The following is a 26,343-nucleotide window of genomic DNA, read 5'->3' on the forward strand; positions in this document are numbered from 1 at the left end:
ACAGGTGGACTCCAGGCTTCCTACAGCCCTCCTGTTAGTCCTACCAGCCTTCCAGCCAGCCAAGCCGACTCCTCTTCCTGGAGTCAGACCCCCCCAGGGCTGGTGTGGCCAGTATGTGGCTCAAACTGCTTACTCCCCGGGGAGGAACTCCACCTATGTAAAAAGAGTCCAAAGGAACTCCTCTGAGTCCCCTCCCCGGGGCACAGGTCCCGACCTGATGGCTTCTCTTTCCTTCCTACCCAATTCCGTGTGGAACTTTCTTTCAGCCTTGGTTGTACAAGAGCCTTTCTGCCAGTCTCCAGTTAGTCTTCAGTGAGAATTTCTCCACATGTAGATGTATTTGATGTGTTCGTGGGGGGAAGTGAGCTCCCCATCCTCCTTCTCTGCCATCTTATCTCTCTCTGCAACTTCTTTTGAAATGATTCAGGAATAAAAAATTAGACAGGGAAAGGAAATACAGCAAAACAATTACACCATTAAACGTTGTTGAAACTGGGTGGTGAGTATAAGGATGGTCATTGTACTCTACTTTTCTGTATGACTGAAAATTTTTACAATAAAAAGTTGGAATAAATGATGGTGACAATGTCATTTGCTTTGGGTAGCAGACTCTCAAAATCACTGGGACTTCTTGTCTTCCACGAATCACTATTTACCTGTGTAAGAAAGGAGAGTGTCTATGTCAGGAACAGTGTCCTACCCACAGCAGACCCTGAATTATTTATCAATGAATGAATATTTCTTTCTCTCTCTTTGGTTTTCCTTTTCTAAATCTGCCACTCTAGTTAAAGCTAACCTCAAACCTTTATCATCTTTCCAAATGCTTTAAAACTGCAGAGTGAGGTGATTTTGCAAAGAATGCCTATCAAAGAGAAGATAGCTCTTGTGGCTGGTGGAATAGTTAGCAGCATGCTGAGAGTGGGTGGTTATTTGTAGTGTCATGCCATGTGCAAAGTGCTGTTTGATTGTGTTCTGTTTTGGTTTTTTAAAATATTCTATTTATTTATTTATTTAATTTATTTTGGCTGTGCTGGGTCTCAGTTGTGGCAACCGGGATGTTCGTTGCGGCACGTGGGATCTTTTAGTTGCGGCATGCGGGCTTCTTAGTTGCGGCATGTAAACTCTTAGCTGCGGCATGAATGCGGGATCTAGTTCCCCGACCAGGGATCAAACGTGGGTCACCTGCATTGGGAGCATGGGGTCTTACCCACCAGACCACCAGGGAAGTCCCCAAAGCGCTGTTTGTTTATAAAAGAAAATCAATTCTATTCTGGCCCTCTATGAGCTGCAATGTTGTATACTGGTTGCTTTTCCTTAAGGCATAAATACTCACAGTGGTCCATCGGCTACTCTGATTTAGATTTGAAATACTGTAGTCTGTAAAATTCATCCTTTCATCTATCTATCCAATCATCCAACCATCCACTCACTAATTTATTCAAGAACCAGGAGTTATAGGAACTAGGTCAGGGAAGAAAATGTGATGCACCCCAAAACTGGAAGCACATTTGTGATGTTATAAGCAAGAATTATAATGATCAGTGAGGATGTAGAAAGGATAAAAGCCACATCATCCTCTATAGCAGTGTTTCTCAAACTTCAATCATTGACAAAAATTCATGATTTCTGCCATATATGAGGATCATTAACTATAATACTTAATATTCTCCCTTAAATCCATTTACTTAAGAAAAAAAAAACAACAACTTAAATGCCTACTGTGGTCTCATCCTAAACATTACTATCCATAAAGTCATGGTTGTGATGTGTTGTTGCATTTTTCTCTGATGTATTAAAATAAATGCACAGCTATACAATCATCGCATGTATCTTTAACAATGGGTGTAATCAGTGATACACATACCATACTATATAGGAATCTACCTTTCAGAAAAGGATTTAGGAGGCAAATGAATTGAGCGTACTGGCTCATATGTGTGCACATGTATGAAACACATACACATTCCAACTAACCATCATTTGGTCCCTTCCTTCTGTTCAGGCCTTCCTCTAGTAGTAAATCAGTGATCTAAACTGCTTTGTACAGTTAATTTCCCAAAGACCAAAAGAAGAATGGATTCAATGAATATTTTGCTGATTAGAACATGAGCAGGAGTCTTGAATACTCATACAGATCCCATGTCTACTAAATCCTGATGCAAGAAGAATTCATCTTTTTTTAAAAATTTATTTTCTATTTATTTTTTTTAGCTGCACGGCATGTGGGATCCTAGTTCCCCAACCAGGGATTGAACCTGCGCCCCCTGCATTGGGAGCGCAGAGTCCTAACCACTGGACCGCCAGGGAAGTCCCAAGAATTCATCTTTTGACACAAATATCAGATATGCTCCCAAAACTTACAATAATAAATATAATATGAAGTGATTAAAAATGTTTTACAGGTACGGTTTAGGGCCAGTAGTTATTTTTTTTCTTAGTATTTTATATTTTAGTCTTAAAGAAATGGTACCTCAAGGCTGCCTCCTCATTTCCATTTAAATAAATCATCCTCATTTTCATAATCAGCTCCTTTCTTGGTGCAGAGCTGGGGGCATGCAGGTAGGCAGGTGTTTTAAATATACTGTAATTGCTTCTGTCCTTCATTTGTCAAGTATTTGTTGCACACCTACTACATCCAGGCATTGGACTGAATGCTGCGGAGACCAGGAAGAATGAAACAGACATGGTTCCTGCCTGGTGGCGCTTACTGTATAGTATGGAGATAGCTACTAATAAGTCATCTCCCAAATACACAGAAAATTGCCCTGAGGAAGTGGTGTTTGAGCAGAGATCTGTGTAGGGGGAGAGAAAAGAACGGTCCAGGCAAAGGGAACATCCAGTGCAAAGGCCCCCTCTTGCGGTGGGGCAGAGAGGGAGAGCATCACACCTCCAAGGAATTAAAAGGATGTAAGTGGTTGGAACCTGGGGCCTGTGGGGCTGGACAGGTGTTGGCCCTGCCATGCTGGGCCCTCGGTGATGGTAAGGAGTTTGGTCTTTGTCCCAGGAGCAACAGGAAACCACTGAAGGGCGGGGCTCCTCAACAAAAATCAAGGCTCTGTTAGCAATGAAGAAGGGGGAAATGGTTACCAGGTACGCAAGCAACAGTACTTACAGAAACACCCCAAACGTTGCCTATCCAAAAAAGAACTATTTCCCCATCTCCCCCACGCCCGTAAACAGTATGGTTTACTGTTTCTCATCTCAGTGAGTGGCCTCACTATTCACCCAGTAGCTCAAGTCAAAATCTAGGCTCCATCCAGGATACTCCCCCTTGTCTTCAACCCCTTACCCTCCGTATCTAATCCATGGCCAAGTCCTGTCCATTCCACCTCTTAAATATCTGAACTCATTCACTTCTCCATCTCCACCATCAAATTCACGCAATGGTCTCTTGCTGAACCACCGCAATGGTTTCCCAAATGCTCTTGTATTCGCACAATCTGTTCTCCATACAAAGTGGCCTTTTCAAAATACAAATCCAATTATATCACTTCTCTGTCTAAAGGCCAGGGATCTGGGGTAAATCTTGCTGAGCCCTAGCCAATCATGGCAGACTCATTCCACTTGCCCTTGACTGGTTTCATTGAGGGCAGAGACCCAGTGACTCATTTCTGGTAAGCATCGCTTATGGGGAGCTTCTGGGAAAGGGTTTCTTGTTCTTCGAAAAAGACCTTTGGGAGAAAAGGATGCTTTTTATTTTGCTAGACATTGTCACATCTGGATGTGGCTGGAATGGCAGCAGCCATCTTGCGACCAGCCTGAAAGCAGTGCCTAAAGCCCAGAGTGCCAACGCTGGAAACTGCCCTACATGTGAGGCAAATCCCCTGGCTATGCAAGCCGATTTGAGTTGGATTTTCTGGCATGTGCGGCTGTAAGGATTCTGATATGTGTCTGAAGCATCTGGTGCCAAATGGGCAGTTGGATACGTGCAGCTGAAGCTCAGTGGAGAGGTCCGAGCTGGAGAAATATGTGAGTCCTTGGTGAAGCTGAGGGAAGGGATAGATTGCCAAGGAGGAGGGTAGAAGGTGAGATCAGAAAAAAGTTTAGGAGAGGATGAGACTGCCAAGAAGTTTAGGAGGGATTGGGTCAGAGAGGTGCCAAGGGAGACCACCTGCGGCCAGGAGAAAGGATTTCCTGTTTATCTTCCTCTTTATATTGATTGAGACTAATATTAAGGAAGGGCATTACAACATTCCTAAGTGTATTCAAACTGGACAAAAGGAAGTGGCTCAGGAATGTTTTCGCTAGAGGAGGAAGTTGGATTTCAGAATAGGGGAGTTTGGCTGTCTGCCATTTTACAAGGAGGTCATTTTACCAGAATTTCAAAGGCAACCAAAAATTGAACAAACAACCTGATCAGAGAATACTTCTCCTCTTCTGAGTGTAAGATACTGAGTTAGGTGGAGATTGCAAGGGCATCCCAAGAGGAGGCACCATCGTAAGAAAAGGCTCGGAGGGTGTAAGCCAAGGGCATCCGTCACAGAATGAGGCTGGAGAAAAACGTGGGAAATGAGTTGGGAATATGGGAACGAGGTCAGCATAGGGTGTGCCTTGTAAATCAGGCTAAATTTAGATTTTATTCAGTCTGAAACGGCTCCCGTGGAAGGTTTTTGAGCAGTAAGGAGTTAGATGTGGTAAAGGTGTTCCAGATCACCTTTGTTAGGTTAAAAAAAAAAAAAAAAAAAAAAAATCAGAGGACCAGGAGCTACGTTACCATGAGAGGTTCTCAAACTTCAGTCCGTACCAGAATTACCAGAGGAACTTGTGACAAATGTAAATTCCTGGTACTCACCACCCCCCGGATTGGGATTCTATAGGTTGGGTCCGATACGTACACTTTTAAAAAAGCCCTCTGGCAGCGCTACTGCCAAGGGATGAGTTGGGAGTTTAGCTCCCATCCTCTGCATCCCTTCGCTCCTCCATTCTTCGACACAGAAAATGGGCGTTTCTCAATGGGCGTTTTCTTCTGGCGTTTCTTACACCAGAAGTTCTTCCAGGGTCTATCAACCTGACAGCGGCCCCAGCCCCTCCCACGTCGGCGGACCCGACGTGGCGGTCTCGGGCCCCGCAGCACCGCCAGTGACTGAGGACCGAGCAGGGGCGGGCACCAGGCGGTCAGGCGGCGACCGGGCTCCTCTCTCGGACTCCTGCCCCGAGCCCGGCCCCGCCCTGACTCGGGTTTGGAAAACCCACAGCCATAGCCTGCCAGAACTGCAGCGGCAGCCACGCACAAACCTGTGGGCGGGTCTCCATGGTGACTGGCGGACGCTGTGACCAATTATGTACCGGCGTTTGTTTCCGCCCCATCCCTCCCCCGGGGCCGATACTTCCGTGACTGACAGTTCTCTCTGGACGCTGTTACGTAAGGGGAGGGTCAAGTGCGGCCTCACCCGAACCGAGCAGATTTGATTGGCAGGACCTAGTGCTGCCGCCCCAACGCCCCCGGAAGAACGTACTTGACGGACAGGTATAGGAGCCACTCGGCGCCGCGAGGCTGGGCGGAAGCGTCCGGGCCCAAGGGAGGGGGGGGCAGGGGGCGGAGCCGGAGGCTGGGAGCCGGGCTGGGCGGGGCGCGGAGTAGGCAGGGGCTGGGCTGGCTCTGCGGCCAGAGATGCTGAGGGGCCGCGACGGCGCTCTGCAGCCGGGAGCACTGCATTAAAAACACCGAGGTGGGGTGCGCTGCTAGGCCGGTGGTAGGTACGCGAGGGCTGTGGAGTCCTCAAACGCGGACCGCCAGCGTCCTCGGGGCCGGCATTTGTATGCCCTACCAGGGGCCCTCGACTCCGTAGAGACGGCGGCCGCACTGGGACACGGGGGCGGGGCTGGGCACCTGTCCGCGTTCGCAGGCACCTGCTGCGCCGGCCGCCGCGGGGCCCGGGGCCTGGCGCTGGGGGCTGCCTGGGAGCGGGGCCGGGCTGGCCTGAGGAAGGGAGGTGGCCGGACCGGTTCGCCCCGTCCGGGGCCCGCCCTCCTCGGCCCCCTCCCCACGCCCGGCTCTGTCCCCGCTCCCAGGTTGAGGGGGGCGTCCGAGGCTCGCAGCCCCCCACCAGAGGGTCTCGCGGGCCCGGGCCGGCCTCGAGCTATCTGCGAGGTCGGGATTTGGCCCCTGCCTTGCATCATCCCGAGACAGGTTTGTCCAGATGCCCTGCGTGCACGGAGATGGGTTTCCGCCCCGGGCGCGGGTGCCCGTCCCGGCTGTCCCCAGAGAGCCGGGGCCGAGGCTGTTTTCATCTTTTCCCTGGGCCCTGCTCCGTCGCCTCTTAACATGGAATTTAAGGCTGTTCGGGGTGATGTGCCTATTTAGGGACTATGGTACATAGGAGGTAAGCACCGCCCGTCTCTAAGTTTTGGCTCAGGACAGGTGCGGATCATTCGTATAGGGCCGAGCTACGACTTCTCAGCTGTATGATATAAAGAGAGACAATCATGTGTTGTTTGTACGACCAGACCAGCAGAAATTCTAAAGTTGTTTCGGAACGAGTAGGACGTGCCTTGTGTTTTCTTCCATCTATGTCACTCCTGTTGGAAAAATGCTGTACTGTGCCTGGGTAAAGTAGATCGCTATTAAAGAGTGTAGTTACTCCTGAAAAGCGTGCTACAATTTCTCTAGGTGATTATGTCGTTGCTGGAAACAAAGGCAGCAGTAGACAATACCTCCTTCTTAAAGACAGGAGGAACTGGGGCTAAGTTTTATTTGATTCTTAAGGGCAAAGTCATAGATAGAATCTTTACGTGTTAGAATTGGAAGGGACCTTACAGGTGACTGATCCACCCCAGTAAATTTACATGGTGGTGAGCACTGTATCCCAGGGGGACAGGATTCCCTGTTAAATCAGGTCTGTCCTAGATGATGGTTGGGTGCTGCACATTACTCTGGATCTGAAAACCAGTGTTGTTCTTATTTGCACCAAACAGGAACATATACACCCACACAGTTTTGATGTCCCAGCCATTTTGGCTTGTATCATAGTTACCTTTAAAGGCAGATTTGCAGAGAGCTCTCAGCAATAAGTTGCTACTTACTGGATGTAAGTCATCAGGTAGGTGGAAGAACCAGAATCCTCATTACTTGGATTTAATTATTGGGTGGCATTGTATCTTGGAAAGCAAGGCAGCAGTAATGGGCACGGGTAGGGTATGGGACCCACCTGTGTATGTCATAGGATCGGCAGAAAACAAATTTTTGCTGATTAGGGACATTTGGTACATGCTTCTCTAATGATTTGCTTCTTACAAATTTTGTAAAATGTTGCTTAAATTTTTACCCTTTTCACCTTCAGCTTGTTGACTGGTGCAAGTAGGAATTTAGCAGAGCTCTGTTTTAAACATGACCAAGCCTGGGGGAAGTCACCAGAGCAAACAAATTACTGTTCTTACAGCTCCGCTTGCTGCTTTTCCTTTGCCTCCTCCTTTGTATTTTTAGTAAATGACCCACTGACTTTGTGACTTTTGAGACATGCTTTCTTATCCACTTCATGAAGCTTTGGTGGAGGATTTGTGTTTGTGAAAGGTCTCGTTTGCATTCCTCTGTTACATTTGTACATATTGCTTGGCAATTCCTTAAATGCATAATCCTGCTGTTTCCACACTTGAAGCAGTTGGAAAAGGTCGTTTTTTGTTTGTTTTGTGGATGGTCCCGACAGGACCCAGTTCTCCCTCCCCCTCTGTCTCGTATGCTCTGCCTTCGGTTGCTAGTTTTGTTGGAGAGAATCATTCTGTACTTAAGACACTCTCGAATCAGCTCCCTTGGATCTTTAATTCCCATAACCCTGAGAACTGTGATAGACCTTTTGTGCCTGTGGGTACAGTGCATTCTGAACCTGGCTTTCCCAGTAGTTAAATGCCTAGATATTATGCTAGTAGCAGCTGTTGTAGTCCATATCTTTTGCACTTCTGGCACCAGAGCTGAACTGTGTCACTGAATATTCTGAATCCTGGCCAAGGACTTGGTACACAGATTCCTGTCGGCATTTAAAGATGGGAAAGAAATTGGAGGGAGGGGGTATAGAAGGAAACTATTTCTAAAGATTTTTCCCCCTAGGTTTTTATAACTACATGTTATATAACATTATACTGTATTTCTGCTTAGAGGTACAGATTTAGTTCTTAACTCTTTCAGAAGTCTTAACTGTTGGTGTTGGTCTGTTTCTCTGTTTTCCCATCTCATTTTAAGGTAAAGTGAATTCTGCGGACGGAAGAGTTTGATGACACAGACCACTGAGTTTCTTTGTTTGGAGTACACGTTATGAACCCTTTCTGGAGCATGTCTACAAGCTCTGTACGCAAAGTAGGTATAGTTGATAAATTTACTGAGGAAACCCATTTGTGTCAGAACAGAGGCCAAAATAATTCATACCAAGGTTGCCTATAATCTTAGCAAAATTACCTTGTTTTTCTAGTTTAGGTTTTACTTTTGGGAAACAATTATTTGGTTGATTAAAGTCAGTTTCTGAGACTAAGATCACATCTCAAATAGAAATCATTCTAGTAATCAAAATTCTATTATTTTGACTTAGGTTATATTTACACATGATGAAATTTGTAACACTTTATTGTAGTAGTTTTTTGACAAACTGCAAGATTTCATGGTTAGAGAAGTGTTGGGCAAGACCAGTCCAATACGGTCAAGTCAGACTTGAGGGCACTGGTTTAAGTTTTCTAAATAAAATATTTTTTAAAATAAAATACATTTTAGGGAAGCTTAAAATACACAAACAAAAAGAAAATGAATGTCACCCATGATTCCACGTGTAAGAGAACACCACTATTAATCTTTTTTTCTGTACACGATACTGTGTACGTTTTTAATACAGCTAATTAAGCAGGCTTTGACTACTTGAGCCAAGGAAATACCTATGAGATGGTAGTTTAGTCTCTGACTCATTTAGACCTCTGTCTTTGACTAAGAATGACAGTTTATGCTGATGATAGTCCAAATGTGGAAACATGTCCATTAGGGACAAGATCAAAATCAGACCCATGCAAGTGAGAGAATAGCTTCATTCTTAGTTTCTAAGCGAAGTGGTGACATCAGGTAGTGACTGATTTCAGTCCTCTACACTATTTATTTTGAGATGCTTAGCACCCGACTTTCTACAGCTAAATGCTAGGGGACCTTTCTAGTCTTGTCTAATTGTGTAGTAACCCCTTGCCCTCTTTCTGGGGCCACCAGGAGAAACCATTTCTTTCTCCGTTTCAAGTAAATCCTGTAAATATTGGCCTTATTGTCTTTATAGGATGCAGCTGATGAATGAATTTTCCTGTGATTTAGTCTTGCTTCAGCTTTGTTCTGCTCTCTGTAATAGCCTGCCTGCTCAACAGACTTTCAGGTCATCTTGATCATGGTGCTAGAATGTCCTTGTAAAAGAGTAATTCCAGCTTTTCAGTCAAAGACTAAAGGACATCACATGTAGTCTTGTGATTTAAGAATCATCCTAACAAATGTTCTCACCACTTCATCTTGAATAGCGATCTGATGGTGAAGAAAAGACATTAACAGGGGATGTGAAAACCAGTCCTCCACGCACTGCTCCAAAGAAACAGCTGCCTTCTATTCCCAAAAATGCTTTGCCCATAACTAAGCCTTCATCTCCTGCTCCGGCAACACAGTCAGCAAATGGCACGCATGCTTCTTACGGACCTTTCTACCTGGAATACTCCCTTCTTGCGGAATTGTAAGTTCTGAAACTATCTGGTTAACTTTTGAATGACCCTTGAAGGTGAAGAATGAAACTTATTCTGAAGGACTCAGTAAACAGCAGCCATTTAATCTTAAAGCCCAAACCCATCCCCCTCCAGTATTAGCCTTAATGTATATAGGATGGACTCTATTGCTAGTAATATAACCTTTCTTCACCAAGGCCTAAGTGGTGTTATATAAATATCCTCTTCTGAAAGTAATGATTCTTATTGAGAGCTTGGGTAAGTAAGATTTAAAGGCAAATGTGTGCTTTAATTTCCGTGTCTGTTTTGGAGAGCAGGAGGAGGGAGAAACAGATTTATTAAACATCCAGGAACTTAATTTTGGTCTACCTTTATATGAGGTGAGGAATTCACCTCCTGAAGAGGCTGTTGTAGCGGGCGGGACAGTGGGAGGGTGGCGAGCTATCCTTTCTTGGGTCAGACCCAGCTGGAGGTTTGTGCTCCATTCTGGTGATCACCCTGTAAGAGGCATCTATCCTGACAGACTGAGGAGAGGGTCCCCAAAAGAGATGGTCCCAGGAGGAGATGGTCCCAGTAGGCGGAGGTCAGGAAGCCTGACCTTAGCAGTCAACAGTTGAAGGAACGGGAACCACTGACTTGGAGAAAACCTGGAAAGTACTTATTAAAGCTGTCTTCACCTGAAGGTCCGTCATTAGAAAGGGGATTTGACTTATTCTGTATGACCCCCCAAGGGCAGAACTATGGCCATTATGGGGAAGTTTTAAAGATTTGGGCTCCATGTAAGTAAGAACTTGACTAGTCACAGAAGTCAAAAATTGGACTGAAGTTGCACATATCAGTAGAGTGTGAGGAGATGGGCACTTCTGCAGAGTCTAGTAGTGATGACACAGTGCTTGGCCCATCAGAGGGGCTCAAATAGTAATTGAGTGCAGATGGCATTTGATTTGATCATTTGTTATACGGGCAGAAAGTCTGGAGAATTAATTCTGAATTTCAGTCATGTAAAACTTCCTTTGTACATGAAGTTATTTTAAAAGCATCCTCCAGCCGTCCCTCACTGTGCTAATGTTGTAATGGTCAGAGGGTCTGAGGCCCCAGTGTAAATGGCGAGTGTGATTTGGTAGCACGGGTCGCTTTAGCTTTATAATGGAAGCCTGTGTTTGAGGCGAGGCAGTTGAGTTGGACAGGCTTCTATTGTGGCATTAAATCTGCTGTCTGTATTAGGACACAAAATTGCCTTTTTGGCGAACCTCACTGTAGTAGATACATCTGCCAACCATGCTGCTGTTGACATGCTGAATTACAGTGAGTTAAAAATGGAATAACTACTTTAAAATGATTGAAGAATAAGTGTGGTAGCAAATAGGTAATAAATAAAAAGTCAGTTGAGGTCCAATAAGCTGCTTCTCAGTAAAATTCAGGATTGGCAGGTTAGTGTGTTTTAAGACCCTCAGTCAACATTGTTCTTTTCAAGGTCTGGTCACAGTGTTACTTGTTTAGGCTCATAGCTCAGCTACAAAAGGAACAGAGCAGAATGGCTGTCAGGTGACCAGGTCCCAGAAGAGCCAGTGCAGCCTCTGTCTTCCCTTGTTTCAGCACCCACCGTTTCCCACGCCACGGCCCACAGAGTTCAAGTGTCTGAGTTTGGGGTAAATTCAGGAGCAGAGTACAGTGTGAGCGCCTCAGGCTGCCTGCCTTCTACCAAGAACACTGCCGCACCGACTGGTGTTCAAACTTAAAATGACCCCCAAATGAGGGTAATTCCGTGGAATTTTAATGTCTTAATTACCTAAAGTTGTATTTTAAAAAGGCTTTTAAATGTGTGTGGGTAAGATCTATTGTTCATGGTTACAAAAGCAATAATCGTACAGATACTCTCACTGATATAAAATTTGATATCCAGAATTACCTACAGGTTGGTTTCCAAGATGGTGTTTTGGGGAAGCTGATTTCTGGGTGGAAAACTTGATTGTGTATCCCTGTTTGGCTTTAATTTCTTAATCTGGGGCCCTTATTTGGCTGTGTTTCTCTGTAAGCATGTGTTATGAAACCAGTAAACAGGCAGCAGTCAGGGCCAGGTGAGAGACTGTGCTGACTCTGTATGGTTAGAGCATCAGCTGCCCTTCGAGGGACTATTCCTTCTTTCAAAAAATGAACGTGGGTGGTTTGGTCTGTATGTCATTTCCATCCATGCAATCTCACTATTCTGCTGCTTCTGTTTTAGTACCTTGGTTGTGAAGCAGAAGTTACCTGGTGTCTATGTGCAGCCATCTTACCGATCTGCATTAAGTAAGAAGGATTCGCTCTTTTTATAGCATATTTGGTTCCTCTGACACAAACTTAGCCCTTAACTGTTTTTATTTTTTCCTACAGTGTGGTTTGGAGTAATATTCATACGGCATGGACTTTATCAAGATGGTGTATTTAAGTTTACAGTTTACATCCCCGATAACTACCCAGATGGTGACTGTCCAGTAAGTTGGGGATGTAGTCTGGCTTCTTTTCTTTCTTGGACCCTCCTCACCCTCCTCACTGCAGGAGGAGGGTTTAAGGGGCTTTAAAGATTTCTTGGTTCTTTTCCTGGCCTAATACTTTTATGATTTCAGTTTCCCGAAATGTTTTGTCTACTCAGTAGTCTTTCAGGGGGATTTTTTTGCTTTGTTGCATCTTTTGCCATGCTAGCCTCTGCCTTCAGCTTTACTTGTTTCTCTGCTCAGGGTGTGCAAGTGAGGCTGGAAGCTGTAGTACAGCTCTCACTACGTGAATTGCGATTGTTATGCTGTGGTAGAGAAGAGCGACTTTTCCCCCGCTTCACTGCAAAATTTAGTTTCACAGGAAAATGGTGAAAGTAGTTAGGTGTCCCTCTTGAGGCAGCTCTTTGACTTTAAGCAACAAAACTGCCTTGTCCTGAAGCTTCTTTTACAACTTATCCGTGTGGGTTTAATATGCTCCATTGCTTCCATTAAAGGATGTGTCTCTCTTTCAATATAGCGTTTGGTGTTTGATATTCCCGTCTTTCACCCGCTAGTTGATCCCACCTCAGGTGAACTGGATGTGAAGAGAGCATTTGCAAAATGGAGGTTAGTAAATAAGAGTTTCGTGTGGTGACATAAGCCAGCAAGAGGAAGCCTCAGTAATCCTGCCGTATTTCCCTTTAGGCGGAACCATAATCATATTTGGCAAGTATTGATGTATGCAAGGAGAGTTTTCTACAAGATTGATACAGCAAGCCCCCTAAACCCAGAGGCTGCAGTACTGTATGTTACTTTGCTTTGTTATGTAAGATAAATTTGAAAAGATAGCAAAGTAGATTATGTTGGTAACCTTTTGATTTAAACTTTTAACACAGGTACGAAAAAGATATTCAGCTTTTTAAAAGTAAAGTGGTTGACAGTGTTAAGGTGTGCACTGCTCATTTGTTTGACCAACCTAAAATAGAAGACCCCTATGCAATTAGGTAAGTGGTACATTATCAAGATAAACTGCACTTTGCAGTACTGTGCTCCTGTTTTCCAGGTGGCCTTAGAATGGGGATTTAAAAGGAAAGTGTATAATCTGTTAGCCTACAACCTTTCTAACTTGGTATCAACTTGATTTCTGCTTTCAACATGGACTGACACATTGTGCCAATAGCAAGCTATTTAATGACTTTGGTTTCCTAAGGATCCTTGTAATGTGCTCATTCAAATGTAAGGACTTTTCTTTCCAGTTGGAGCCCCTCTTAAACTCCCATACCCCAACCAACTTACAGATTTGGTGAAAGGAGGGAAACTGAACAGTGTGAGAGTGAATAGTGTGAATGGTGGGTTCCTTGAGCATTGTGTTAGTTTATGCTGAGGAAGAGTGTCTGCAGGAGTAGTGAAAACTGCAGCGACGGAGCTCTTGGGCAGCACTGGGGTTGCTGTGCATAGTGCTAGTGGTCAAGAGCTTGGGCTCTGCAGTTAGACTGGGTGACTTTTGTACTTACTGGCTTTGGTGACCCAGAGAGATTACTTAATTTTACTGTGCCTCACTTTCTTCAAGTAATAGGACTTCAGGGGTGGTTGTGAGGCTTAAATGAGCTAACCCATGTAAAGTGCTAGGGGATAGTTATTGTGAGAAAATCATTTAGATAATGTCTAAAACTTACATATTGACAACTGATTAAAGATTGTTCCTTGTTAACTTTTGTTAGGGGAACTGGGTTAAAAATGTAAAAAAATGGATGTTAAACAAATTTAGTGAGCTATTTTTTAATATTTTTCTCTTTCTGAAGCTTTTCTCCATGGAATCCTTCTGTACATGATGAAGCCAGAGAGAAGATGCTAACTCAGAAAGTAAGTAGATTACCAGTTTGGAAATCGTTAGCTCACTGTTTCCTTTCTAAAATGTCTTCACTGGAGACTACTCAGTATATACAAATAACTTTTGGGGAAACAAATTTGTACAGTGCTGAAATCCCCTCATCAATCATTTTTTAATGTCTGTCTGTGTTTCATTGTGCCTAGAAGAAGCCTGAAGAACAGCACAATAAAAGTGTTCACGTTGCTGGCCTGTCATGGGTAAAGCCTGGCTCAGTACAACCTTTCAGTAAAGAAGAGAAAACGGTAGCAACTTAAGAGCTGGTGAATCTGGTGCACCGTGCACTTTCCTGCTGGACTTGGGCTAGTAAAGCTGACCAATGGCAAAGGACTGCCTGCAGAGTAAAACGGTGTGAACAGTGACTGATGTCAGTGTTGTCCGTGTATGCTTAGGTTCTAACAGCAAGTTCTGGAAACCTCTCTTTACGTAATGCGTTACTTCTGTCAGAAGTGTCTTTAGGGTGGTTATCTAGTTCAGTGCTCCAAATTCTTGGGGACCTGGAGGCTTACGTACTTTTCTGAATATAATGCTAAAGGTAAGTTGCATTCATTTAAACTAATGAAGTAGGCAGAGTTCAGCACTATCAATCATCTATCTAATGATTTTTAAATCAGTGGTTTCAGGTGTACATATGTTAGGATATGGAGAGGAGATGGCTAGAGAGAGCAGTTTCCATAGCTTATTAGCACTTTTAAGTGGAAGAGCATTTGAACCTCAGTCTTCAGCCTACTGTGTTACTGATATACAAACTGCTGTCAGTCACTGAGGTACATATTAGGTGAGTGAGAGGAAACCAGAACACTTGTTCATAGTTTTTTTTTTTTTTAAGCAAATTACTTATTGTATTTTTATGGCAGGAAGGAGAAAAAGTGTTAAAACGGTTTCTAATGAAGTCAGATATTTAAATGATGAATGACTAATGTGTTTCGTAGAGACAATAAACCAATAAATGATTGTTCTTTGTCATTTATGCAGGACATTAAATACCCTTTTCTCAATATAACTAAACAAAGATTAAGTTGTAAGTGCTTTATTGAAAAATACTTATTTTCATATAAAATTACAGTAGCAGTAAGTAATCTTGAGAGGTTTTATAAATATTTTTGCAGAACACTATTCTAATTGAACAGTGTAAGTAAGTTCCATATTTCTTTCAGAGCAATATGAAGTTACCTAGTAACTTTGTTTATACTGATTCAATTTACAATTGAATTTTCTCCCTAATAAGATTATTCATTCAACTTTAAAACTGCTGGAACAGTGATTAATAAAGGTATATATAGATAATTCAGTAGCTGTTAAATTAACATTTTCTAATTTGTATAAATGGTACTATGTACTAATAAAAACCTAATTCTCCAATCTATTTTTTAAACTTCCAGGAACACACCCAAAGATATTTAAAATATATCACCTTAATAAAGACACACGTCTTTTGGATAACTGCCTCCTAAAGGAAGAGGTCATAATTTTTCATAATAATCCTCTTAATTCAACTTGATTTAAAATCTTTACTTAGCCAGCTGATCCCTATCAACAAAAAAATGGAAAATTTAAAACACATGCCCAAAAGGTAGCTACTGGGGCTTTAACAATTTTAAAAAAGTACAAAAGCATCAAAGAAGATACTGAATTAAGTTCAGCCTAGAAGTTTTGTACTTAATAAAGTTCACATTGTAGAAAGTGCCATTGCAAATATACAGCAAAATCTGGGTTACAAAATCATTCTTTTTACAGCCCTAAAGTGCCACTTCTTATACAGGTTCACTCACACATTGCACACCAATCAAGCACTTGTCACACTGCACCACACCTAACGGGGAGAGGGAAGAATTACACAAAGGGAATGGGAGACTTGGACTAATAACCTAGGGCCTTCAAATCTGGGCGCTCTACCTTGTTACCTTTTAGGAATGCAAAAATCTCACACTCCTACCACGTGTTTTAGGACAAAATACCTATTTTTGCTTTTCATGAGGGCCAGGTAGGAATGAATTGAAATACAGTTCCTCTGCTGGAACACGTTAACAGAGACCTCTTATACACACATTTGAGCACACTTTGTTCTCTGCAATTCTTGTAGTAGCTTTGCCAAAGAGTTAAAAAAAAAAAATCCAAGTTTGGATTCTAAGCAGCCTTGATGGCAAGCACTGAAAGGCAGGGAAAAAGGCAGCTGGGATAAGTAAAAATATCCTAAGGATACTGGAAGGATTAAGGAAAAGAGCCCCATAATCTAGCATGCATTACATGATGCTGCTAAACAGAGTTTGTGAAAAGACAGTTTCAATACAACAGACTAACCTCAGTGGGAACCTCGGTCATTAGCTACATCTTGGAGACGGCGTAATAAGGCAGAATGATTTTCTGGGCAAATTCTTTTTGCAGGTGATTCACTTCCATCTTCCAGAAGAATCCCTCTCTTTTTGGTTGGCGTTTCTCCTGTCCGTATCATACTGTTAATTTCTCTCAGTCTCTGGGGGGTTGGGGGCGGGGGGTTAAAAATAAATATAAAAACTTTAAAATTCTAACACACATAGTTCAGTGTTAAGTCAAAGAACCTCAAATAAGTTAAGCAGTTTATCATGAAGAGTGTGAACATCTTTATAAAGGAATGTACTACCAAATTTTATATCCTTCCCATTTCACTTCTCAGCTGGCTGACATTGATGACTATCTGGGATAGAGGCAGAGTATTTCTATTTTTAACAAGCTCCAGAGGTGATTTTGATGTAAGCTTTTCCACAATGTAAGAGTTCACAAATTTATGATTTTTTTTTTTTTACAAAAGTTATAGAACATCACATTGTTATGCCACATTTAATCAGTTTCATACATTTCCATTTTCCTTTTTTAAAAAATAGCATGACTTTACACAGTATTAGGCCCTTTTTCCCCCAGTCTAGTGTTACTCATTTTTTAACAGCCATGGAATTTCACAAGAGAAGCCTTAATTCCCTAAGGCATCCATTGTAGGTAATTTATTAGTATGATCTAGAATTCTAGAATGTATTGATGTTAGTTATACGTCATCCTTGGGAGAACTGAGAAAATCCAGGCAAATTATTTTCTGCATCCTCTGGTTCACATGAAGAACTCGGATTCAGAAAAACTTCACCAGAGGGCTAGAGACTGGATTTATTTATAGGTGCCTTCAGCACTAAGTTTCTCCAAAGCCCCAAAAGTTAGCTATTGCACTATTTTCTGGTAGTTAAATTTTTTTTTCATGTGCTGCTAATGTCAGTCCATGTTTCTTAGTGGAAAGCATACTAAGCAGATTTCATATGCATTTATTATAGGAAATTTCAAACATATACAGGAAAGTATAAGTGTATAGTGAACCCTCACATGACCATCACCCTACTTCAACAATTTTGGCTAGTCTTATTTGATCTATACCCCTCATTCCTTTCTCACCCCCCAGATTGTTTAAAACCAAATCCTAGCTATTTATTTTACTTTTATTTTGAAATAATAGGCTTTTCTGAGGTTTTAAATAAAACCACCAGTTTTTCATTATCAGTATATGCACCTTCTCAAATTTTAACCGTCTTAAGAAAGCTTTCCTCTGACTGACTCTTCTACTCTTTGCCTCCCTAAGTCTGTTCTGCACTTCCTATCTCTAGTCTCCCATTTACTTGAATATTCCTTAAATTGTTAATTGTATACACTAATTGTATAAATGTTATTTGTAAATAATGTGTATACATCATTATGTATATATTGTGCAGTGTATAATTGTGTACCTTACTATGCATAACACATTAATATACATTAATGTAGAACATACATTTATATATTGTACATTAACATGTATAAATTTATATACAGTAGTGTTTTTATACACCATAATTTATACAATATGTACATGATAGATTAAAAATGAATAAATTCTTATTCCCCCCCAAAATTCATACAGAATACACTTTCTTGTCCTCACCCCATCCCTAGGGACACCTACTGTTATCATTCATTCAGGCTACTGTGTAGCTTTCTGCTCTTTTTCTAGGAATGCACTCATTAGAAATATAATAATGTACATTAAGTGGGGTTTGAAAAAAATTAAAATGGTATATTTTATGTACTGTTCAGTTAGCATTATGTCTTAGATCTTCTCATATCAGTATATATAGATCACACCTCTTTAACTGCTATATAGTATTCTGTGGTAATCTGTATCTTAGTTTAATCCCTTATTGATGTGTTGTTTCCTCCCAACTGTTCAGTACTATAAGCACTGTTACCATAACTTATTATCTAACAAGTTGCACCAATTAGCTGAAATTGCCCCAGAAAGTGTCACTAATGATCAGGCAACTTACCTGATCTTGTGTGGTATTTGGTAATTCTTTTCTCATGGTAGTGTAAATGTTAGGATATCATAGGTTAATTCTAGATCCAAGATACTTCTTGCTTTGCAGTATTCTTCCTTGATCTCAGCTATCACCTATTAAGTTGTGATGACAAATCTTTCTCCAACCAAGTCTAATACTGCTATCATTTATTGGAGAAATTCCCAATTCTGTGCTAGAATTTTTTTTTTTTGAAATATCTCCAGGTGGTGATAATATACAGGGAGGATTGAAAGCCACTGATCTGGACACTTAACTTTTTTGCACAAAATGTCTTTTTTTTTTTTTTTTTTTTTTAAGTTTACACACAGTAAAATTCACCTGTTTGCTTAGTGTATCAGTAGCTTGTTCCTTTTTATTGCAAAGTAGTAGTCCATTATTTGAGTGTACCACAGGTTTGTTTATCCCTTAACCAGTTGAAGAACATTTGGGTTTTCCACTTTTTGGCAATTAGGAATAAAGTCATTATAAACACTCATGTACATGTTTTTGTAGGAACCTAAGTTTCATTCCACTTGGGTAAATACCTGGAAGTGAGATTGCTAGTTATATGGTGAAGATATGTTTACCTTTAAAAGAAACTACCAAACTGTTTTCCAGGTATAATGGCTATGTTATACCATTTTGCATTCTTACTAACAATATATAAAAGTTCTAACTGCTCCACATCATTGCCACTGATTTGTTATTCTCATTTTTTTTAGCCATTTCTCATTTTTTAGCCATCACAGATTTTAGCCATTCTAGTAGGCACATAATGGGTGAAGTGTATTCAAATCTTTTGCCCACTTTTGAATTTGGTTGTTTTCCTATTGAATTCTGATAATCCTTTATATATTGTAGATACAAGTCCTTTATCAGATATGAGATACATACAGTTTTCTCCCAGTGTGACTTGTTTTTTCTTTTAAAGAGCAGAACTTCTTAATTTTGATGAAATCCAACTTATCAATCTTTTATGGATTGTACTTTACGATGTTGCATCTCATGTTCACAAATATTTTCTCCTATGGTTTCTCCTAGAAGTTTCAGTTTTAGGTTTTACCTTTAGGTCTATGGACCATTCTGAGTTAATTTTTTTGTATGGTACAGAGTATAGGCACAAGTTTACTATTATTATTTTTGTTTATGGATATCCAATTGTTTCAGCAGCATCTGTTGAAAAGGCTGTCCTTTCTCCACTAAATTGCTTTTGCACCTTTGTTGAAAATCAGTTGGCCATATATGTGTGTTCCATTTCTGGATTCTATTCTGTTCTATTAATCTGTATGTCTGTACTTGCACCAGTACCACATTGTCTTAATTACTGTAGCTTTATAGTAAGTCCTGAAATCAGAGTGTGAGTTTTCCAACTTTTTCAAAATTGTTTTAATCTAGTTTCCTTTGCATCTTCAAATAAATGTTGGAACCAGTTTGTTAACTTATACAAACAGTTCTCCTGGGATTTTGACAGGAATTGGGGTGAGTTTATACATTAAGTGGGAGAAAACTGACATCTTGATATAGTTTTCCAATTCTTGAACATATTTCTGTCCATTTCTCAGTCTTTAATTTCCCTCACCAAGGTTCTACAGTTTTCAGGGTATGAATCTTGAACATCATTTGTCAGACTTCTAAGTATTTAATTTTTTAAAGCTATTTACATTGTTTTAAAAAATTTTTACTTATGATTACTTGTTGCTAGTATATAGAAATACACTTGGTTTTTGTATATTAACCATGTAACCTTGCTAATCTTATTAGTTCCAGCAACTTTTTGTACATTTAGTCATTTTTCTGTGTAGAAAATTATGTAAATAGAGACAGTTTTATTTCATCCTTCTCCGTTTGCATGCCATCTTTAAGTTGCTTTATTGTATATGCTAGGACCTACAGTTTTAATGTTGAATAGGAGTGGTGAAAGCAGATATCCTTGCCTTATTCTTTTTTTTTTTAATAGAGTTATTTATTTATTTATTTTTGGCTGCGTTGGGTCTTTGTTGCTGCACGCGGGCTTTCTCTAGTCGTGGTGAGAGGGGGCTACTCTTTGTTGCAGTGCACGGGCTTCTCATTGCGGTGGCTTCTCTTGTTGCGGAGCACGGGCTCTTAGGCGTGCGGGCTTCAGCAGTTGTGGCTCACGGGCTCTAAACCGCAGGCTCAGTAGTTGTGGCACGTGGGCTTAGTTGCTCCGCGGCATGTGGGATCTGCCCGGACCAGGGCTCAAACCCGTATCCCCTGCATTGGCAGGTGGATTCTTAACCACTGTGCCACCAGGGAAGCCCCCCCTTGCCTTATTCTTGATTTTCGAGGGAGGGCATTCAATCTTTCAGCATTAAGTATGAGGTTAGCTGTAGAGTTTTTGTATACATTCTTCATCAGGTTGAGGAAGTTCCCTCTGAGTTTTTATCATGAATGAATGTCGGATTTTGTCAGATGTTTTTTCTTCAACTACTGAGATGATATATCTTTACTTTTAAATTTATTTCTTTATTTATTTTTGGGTGTGTTGGGTCTTCGTTTCTGCACGAGGGCCTTCTCCAGCTGCGGCAAGCGGGGGCCACTCCCCATCACGGCGCGCGGGTCCCCCACCACCGCGGCGCCTCCCGTTGAGGAGCACAGGCTCCAGACGCGCAGGCCCAGCAACTGTGGCTCACGGGCCCAGCCGCTCCGCGGCACGCGGGATCCTCCCAGACCAGGGCCCGAACCAGCGTCCTCCGCACTGGCAGGCGGACTCTCAACCACTGCGCCACCAGGGAAGCCCTATCTTTACTTTTAGAGGGTTTGTATAGAATTGGCTTTATTTCTTCCTTAAATATTTGGTAGAATTTACCAGTGAAGCCATCTTGGCCTATAGTTTTTAAACTATAGATTCAGTTTGTTTAATAGATATAATTCTACTGAGACTACTTCTTCTTGAGTGTATTTTGGAAATTTTGACTTTCAAGGAATTTGTCCATTTCATCTGCATTATCGCATTTATTGGCAGAAAGTTTTTTATCCTTCATTATACTTTTAATGTCTGTAGGACTGGTACTGAATCTCTCATTTCTGGTATTGGTAATGTGTCATTTCTTTTTCTTTCCCAATTAATCTGCACAGAGATGTATCAATTTTTAAAATCTACACAAAACTCCTAGCTTTTAATGACCTTAATTTTCTTTATTTTTCAGCTATTTCATTGATTCCTGCTTTTTCTAGTTGCCTAAGGGTGAAATCTTAGGTCACTAATTTGAGATCTTCCTTCCTAATATTTAGTGCTATAAATTTCCCTCTTAGCACTGCTTTCATGGCATCTCACAAATTTTGATATGTTGTTTTCATTTTCATTTGGTTTGAAATATTTTCCAATTTCTCTTTTATTTCTTCTTTAACTCTTAGAGATTATGCAGTTTAGGTTCCAAAAATTTGGGGGTCTTCCTGATATCTTTCTGTTATTGATTTCTGATTTAATTATCTTGTGGTCAGAGAAAATACATTATTTAAATCCTTTAAAATTTACTGAGACTTGTTTTATGGTCCACAGTGGGTCTATCTTGGTAAATGTTACATGTGAACTTGATGCTGTCGGAGTATTCTATTAATGTCAGTTAGTCAGTTTGGTTGATAATGTTTACATCTTGAATATCCTTACTGATTTTTCTTTGTCTACTTGTTCTAGCAATTACCTTGAAATCTCTTGACTGTAAATGATTTTTTTCTATTTAAGACTGTATGTCCTCTCTATAATTAGGAAATGACCTTCTCTATCGTTGATAACATTCTCTGCTCTGAAATCTGCTTTCAGATACCAATATTAATGATATTAATGTAGTCACTCCAGCTTTCTTTTGATTAGTGTTAGCAGAGTTTAACTTTGTCCATCCTTTTTCTTTTTAAAAACAGCTGTATTGTGATATAATTTACATACCATATAATTCAACCATTTGAAGTATACAAATCCATAGCTTTTAGTGTGTTCCCAGAGCTGTGCAACCATCACCACATTGAATTTTAGGACTCTTTCATCATCCCAGAAAGAAACTTGATCCATTAGCTGAAACCCTCCATTCCCTTCAGGGGATCACTAGTCTACTTTCTGCTTCTATAAATTTGCCCATTCTGGACATTTCATAGAAACCGAAGTACAGTATTTGTCCTTTTGTGACTGGCTTCTTTCACTTAACAATGTTTTCAAGGTCCATCCTAGTTGTAGCATGTATCAGAACTTCCTTTTTATTGGAGTAATATTCCCTTGTATGGATATAGATTTATCTGTTCATCAGTTAATGGGGCATTTGGGTTATCATCCTTTTACTTTAAACTATTTCTGTCTATATTTAAAGTGGGTTTACTTATAAGCAGTAAAACAGTTAGGTCTTCCTTTTTTGTCCAGTCTTACAATTTCTGCATTTTAATTGGTATATTTAGACCATTTATATTTAGTTGCTATTTGTTTGCTATCTTCTTCTTTTGGGCTTTTGAATTGAATATTCTTACTCCAATTCATTTTTTCCATTTAACTTTTTAATCCATTTGGATTTATTTCGTATAGGATGAAAATCTGCTAATAGAGGAGCATCAGAGCCATTTCCACCAACTAAAATTGCCTTTCAGGGCTACTTCAGATTTATATTTCCAGCTTTCACAATTCCACTGGGTTATCATTGGAATTAGATTAAACCTACGTAATGGTTGGAGGAAACTATCTTTTTAATATTTGGTCTTCCTCTTGAAAAACATTAGTATATCTTCATTTATTCCAGTTTTTAAAAAATCTCTTATTCAAGTTAAATAAGTTTTCTACACAGGATCAATTTATTCCAAGGCATGTGATACTTTGTTACTATTGTAGAAAATATAATGGAAAAACTTTTCCTAATAGATTTTTGCTGCTATCATTTTTACTTGTTTCCCCCAACTTTTTTTTTCCCCCAAAAGATTTCAAGCCTACAGAAAAGTCAGAATAGTTCACTGAACACCCATTTATCTATCGTTAACATTTTACCACATTTGTTCTCTATATAATTTTCTTTTTAGCTGAACCATTTGAAAGTAAGTTGTTGACACTGGGGCATTTCATCTCTGAATACTTTAAAAACATATTCTCCTATATAATCTAGTACCATCATCAATACCAAAGACATTTAACAGAAATTTAAAGATAAACATTAATGTTAAAGTCAATATTCAATTTTCCCACTTGTCCCCCAAATGTCCTTTATAGCTGTGCTTTTCTATGCAGGATCCAATCAAAGATCATCATGCCTTGCATTTGGTTGTCATGTCTCTTTAGTCTCCTTTACTCTAGATCAGTACTCTCCCTACACCTATCTATCATCTGTCTCTTCATGATATTGGCACTTTTTTGAGAGTCTAGGCCATGTGTTATATATGTGTTTTTCCTAAGCAATCTTTATAAATACAAATATCACTTAAGGACCTTTAAGATGCAGGTGCACTCCTTAACATAGCATATGATTCCTAGGGATCTAGGCTTACTGCCTCAAGAACTTTGTTTCCCTTCCCTTACCTGCTTCATCCTGGATGCCCTTCCTTCCACCCCTCAGCCATCTGCTAACTTTTCATCCATTAAGGCTTCACTCAAGCTTCCCTCCCCATTGCAGACTGAGGCAGATGCTACCACTCAAATCTGTGCTAATGTGACACTGTCCAAGTGTCCAAAATGCCCATTTCTCCCCTTAGACTAAGAATCCAGAGGACAGAGACACTTCCTGTCCCAGAAGGAGGCACTTAGTAAATCAGTTAAGGGATCCAAATTTTCCTTCCCTAACAGAAGTTTGGAATTTTAAAGTTTTACAAATGGAATAAAAAAATAAAATTCCAGATTTATAGCGGAATATTCAAACGTACAAATAGGAAAAGGGAGGAATGAAAATCCAGATCCCTTACCCTATTTCCAGCTCTAAAGTTCTCCCCCCAAACCCTTGTTTTTTGCTGCTTTGGGACTTACTGGTCACTCTTCCTTGACAGATCCCATCATTCGTGTGAGTACTGAGGGTTTCCCAACAACCCTGTTTCTAGAATCCTAAGCATTTTGGGGTTAGTAAAGGACAAGATTTATATTAGGCTCACCTTTGAAGGACTGTTGCTGAAGTAGTAGAAAATCTTTTCTCGAGGAGAAAGCATTGCTTCATTTTTATGCGGGGATATGTACACAGGATGATTTTGAGACAACTGTATTCGGCGAGGAGAGCCTGTTCTTACAAACGGATAGGGAGAGAGTGGAGGAGCGTCCATCTGTTTAACAAAAAAAATTTCTAAGAAAGGTAAACGAAAATTTCTAACCAGGTGCTTGTTTTTGAAAATGGTTATTTTTATTGAAAGAGTGAAGAGGTATCATAAACCAGTAGCTTTATGAATGGTAGATAGTGATGTATTAGCGGCAAAAATTAAACCTAAAGAAAACCACACAAATAGCAAACATCTAAGTGCTTTCTTTGTGCCAGTCACTGTTTTAAGCATTTTAAATACATGATGTCATTTAATCCTCACAACAGCCCTATGGGACTACTACTTCTAGTCCCATTTTATATATGAGGAAACAAGGTACAGAGGGAGTTAAATAACTTGCAGGGTCACCACAACTGGTAAGTTTTGGATAATTTGAACCTATGCAATCTGTCTCATATTACTATACTTTGTAGGGAATCCAAATATCATCTTATTCTTGTTTAATGCTTCACAACAGTAGAAATTATGTTGGTTAAGCACATTATTTCTGTTAGAGACTTCCTTAGTCTTACTTAACAAAAAGAATTATTTGTAAAACTAGTTTACACAGAAGCAGCTCAAACATAAGTGATTCCTCATTCCTCACAAGTGAAAAAAGTGTGAAATAATCCTCATCAAACTTACTGCATTTGCCTGTGAGTACTTCATGGCAAATGTTTTAATTTGTTTTATGTAGATGTTGTTGTAGAACTGAATAAGGTCTCCCCTCTCCTCCTCTTCCACATCACTGTTGGCACCTGTGAGACGAGTAGGTGTAGGAGGGGCACTGCTAGGCTGTGGAACTGGCAAGGTGCTGCTTGACCTCATGACAGGACTGGAGTCTCTACTGGCTATAACCGGTGGAACAAAAAGTGTTAAACAGGAAGACTGCTACTGCAGATTGCTTTTAAAAAGAAAATTCAGTAAGATAAGGGTGAACGGCTACCTGCTCTACTTACTGAATAGCAGCAAATGGGCACTCATTCTTCATACCAAGGAGCAAAGCACAGATAAGATATTAGATACTAACTTTAGGGCTTCCCTGGTGACGCAGTGGTTAAGAATCCGCCTGCCAATGCAGGGGACAAGGGTTCGAGCCCTGGTCCAGGAAGATCCCACATGCCGCGGAGCAACTAAGCCCATGCGCCACAACTACTGAGCCTGCGCTCTAGATCCCGCAAGCCATAACTACTGAGCCCACGCACCACAACTACTGAAGCCCGCGTGCCTAGCGCCCGTGCTCCGCAACAAGAGAAGCCACCGCAATGAGAAGCCCATGCACCGCAACGAAGTGTAGCCCCAGCTCGCGGCAACTAGAGAAAGCCCACGTGCAGCAACGAAGACCCAGTGCAGCCAAAAAGAAATTAATTAATTTTAAAAAAATACTAACTGTACTACCTTGCTATTAATGTAGCAAGGGCTTACTGACTAGTTTTAATTTACACCAAGCTTTCTAGGACCTGAGCCCTGCATTAAGTGGTATAAACCAACAATTCAAGATGGTGTTTCCATAGCATGGTTTCTGTTGACATGCCACATTTTTCTCAAATTCAAGTCAACAAATGCCTGCCTTCTCCATCCTTCGCTAATCCCTCTAGAGAAAAATGTTATGCACAATGTGCCTCAAAGCCATGGGATAAAGGACAAACAGCTCTGTGACTAAATTTAGAATTTGGTTTATTGCCCAACAAATCTTTTGCCAATAAAATATTTTCATAGTTTCTACAACAGTAATTTAATTTATTAATCCTTAGTCCTAGGCCTGAAAAATAAAAGAAGCTCTTAATTTCATTTTTTAAGT

The 26,343-nt window shown here is 40.8% G+C and overlaps 2 protein-coding genes across 6 annotated transcripts in view; one reads left to right on the forward strand and one right to left on the reverse strand.

Moving 5' to 3' along the window:
* Positions 1 to 5,569: 5,569 nt before the first annotated feature.
* Positions 5,570 to 15,016, forward strand: AKTIP (AKT interacting protein). 4 transcript variants are annotated; one of them, XM_068529417.1, is made up of 10 exons: positions 5,570 to 5,697; positions 8,174 to 8,287; positions 9,469 to 9,674; positions 11,888 to 11,952; positions 12,037 to 12,137; positions 12,655 to 12,743; positions 12,822 to 12,920; positions 13,013 to 13,120; positions 13,919 to 13,979; positions 14,151 to 15,016. In XM_068529417.1, the coding sequence occupies exons 2-10, from the start codon at positions 8,246 to 8,248 to the stop codon at positions 14,259 to 14,261; spliced, it is 882 nt and encodes a 293-aa protein (XP_068385518.1). In that variant the 5' UTR covers positions 5,570 to 5,697; positions 8,174 to 8,245; the 3' UTR covers positions 14,262 to 15,016. The 4 variants fall into 4 exon arrangements, with proteins under 4 accessions (XP_068385518.1, XP_068385517.1, XP_068385520.1 ...); XM_068529416.1 differs by having other exon boundaries at positions 5,570 to 5,693; XM_068529419.1 differs by having other exon boundaries at positions 5,570 to 5,693; positions 14,154 to 15,016.
* A 61-nt stretch (positions 15,017 to 15,077) lies between these two features.
* The window catches only part of RBL2 (RB transcriptional corepressor like 2), a 48,680-nt gene continuing 37,414 nt past the window's right edge, over positions 15,078 to 26,343 (reverse strand). For both annotated transcript variants that reach the window (XM_068529414.1, XM_068529415.1), the window contains 3 exons: positions 25,188 to 25,393; positions 24,405 to 24,569; positions 15,078 to 16,477 (listed from right to left, as the gene is read on the reverse strand). In XM_068529414.1, the coding sequence (XP_068385515.1) occupies positions 16,307 to 16,477; positions 24,405 to 24,569; positions 25,188 to 25,393 (542 nt within the window). In that variant the 3' untranslated portion in view covers positions 15,078 to 16,306. The remainder of the gene's footprint in view (positions 16,478 to 24,404; positions 24,570 to 25,187; positions 25,394 to 26,343) is intronic.

This window comes from Eschrichtius robustus, chromosome 19, assembly GCF_028021215.1.
Source record: "Eschrichtius robustus isolate mEscRob2 chromosome 19, mEscRob2.pri, whole genome shotgun sequence".
NCBI lineage: Eukaryota > Metazoa > Chordata > Mammalia > Artiodactyla > Eschrichtiidae > Eschrichtius > Eschrichtius robustus.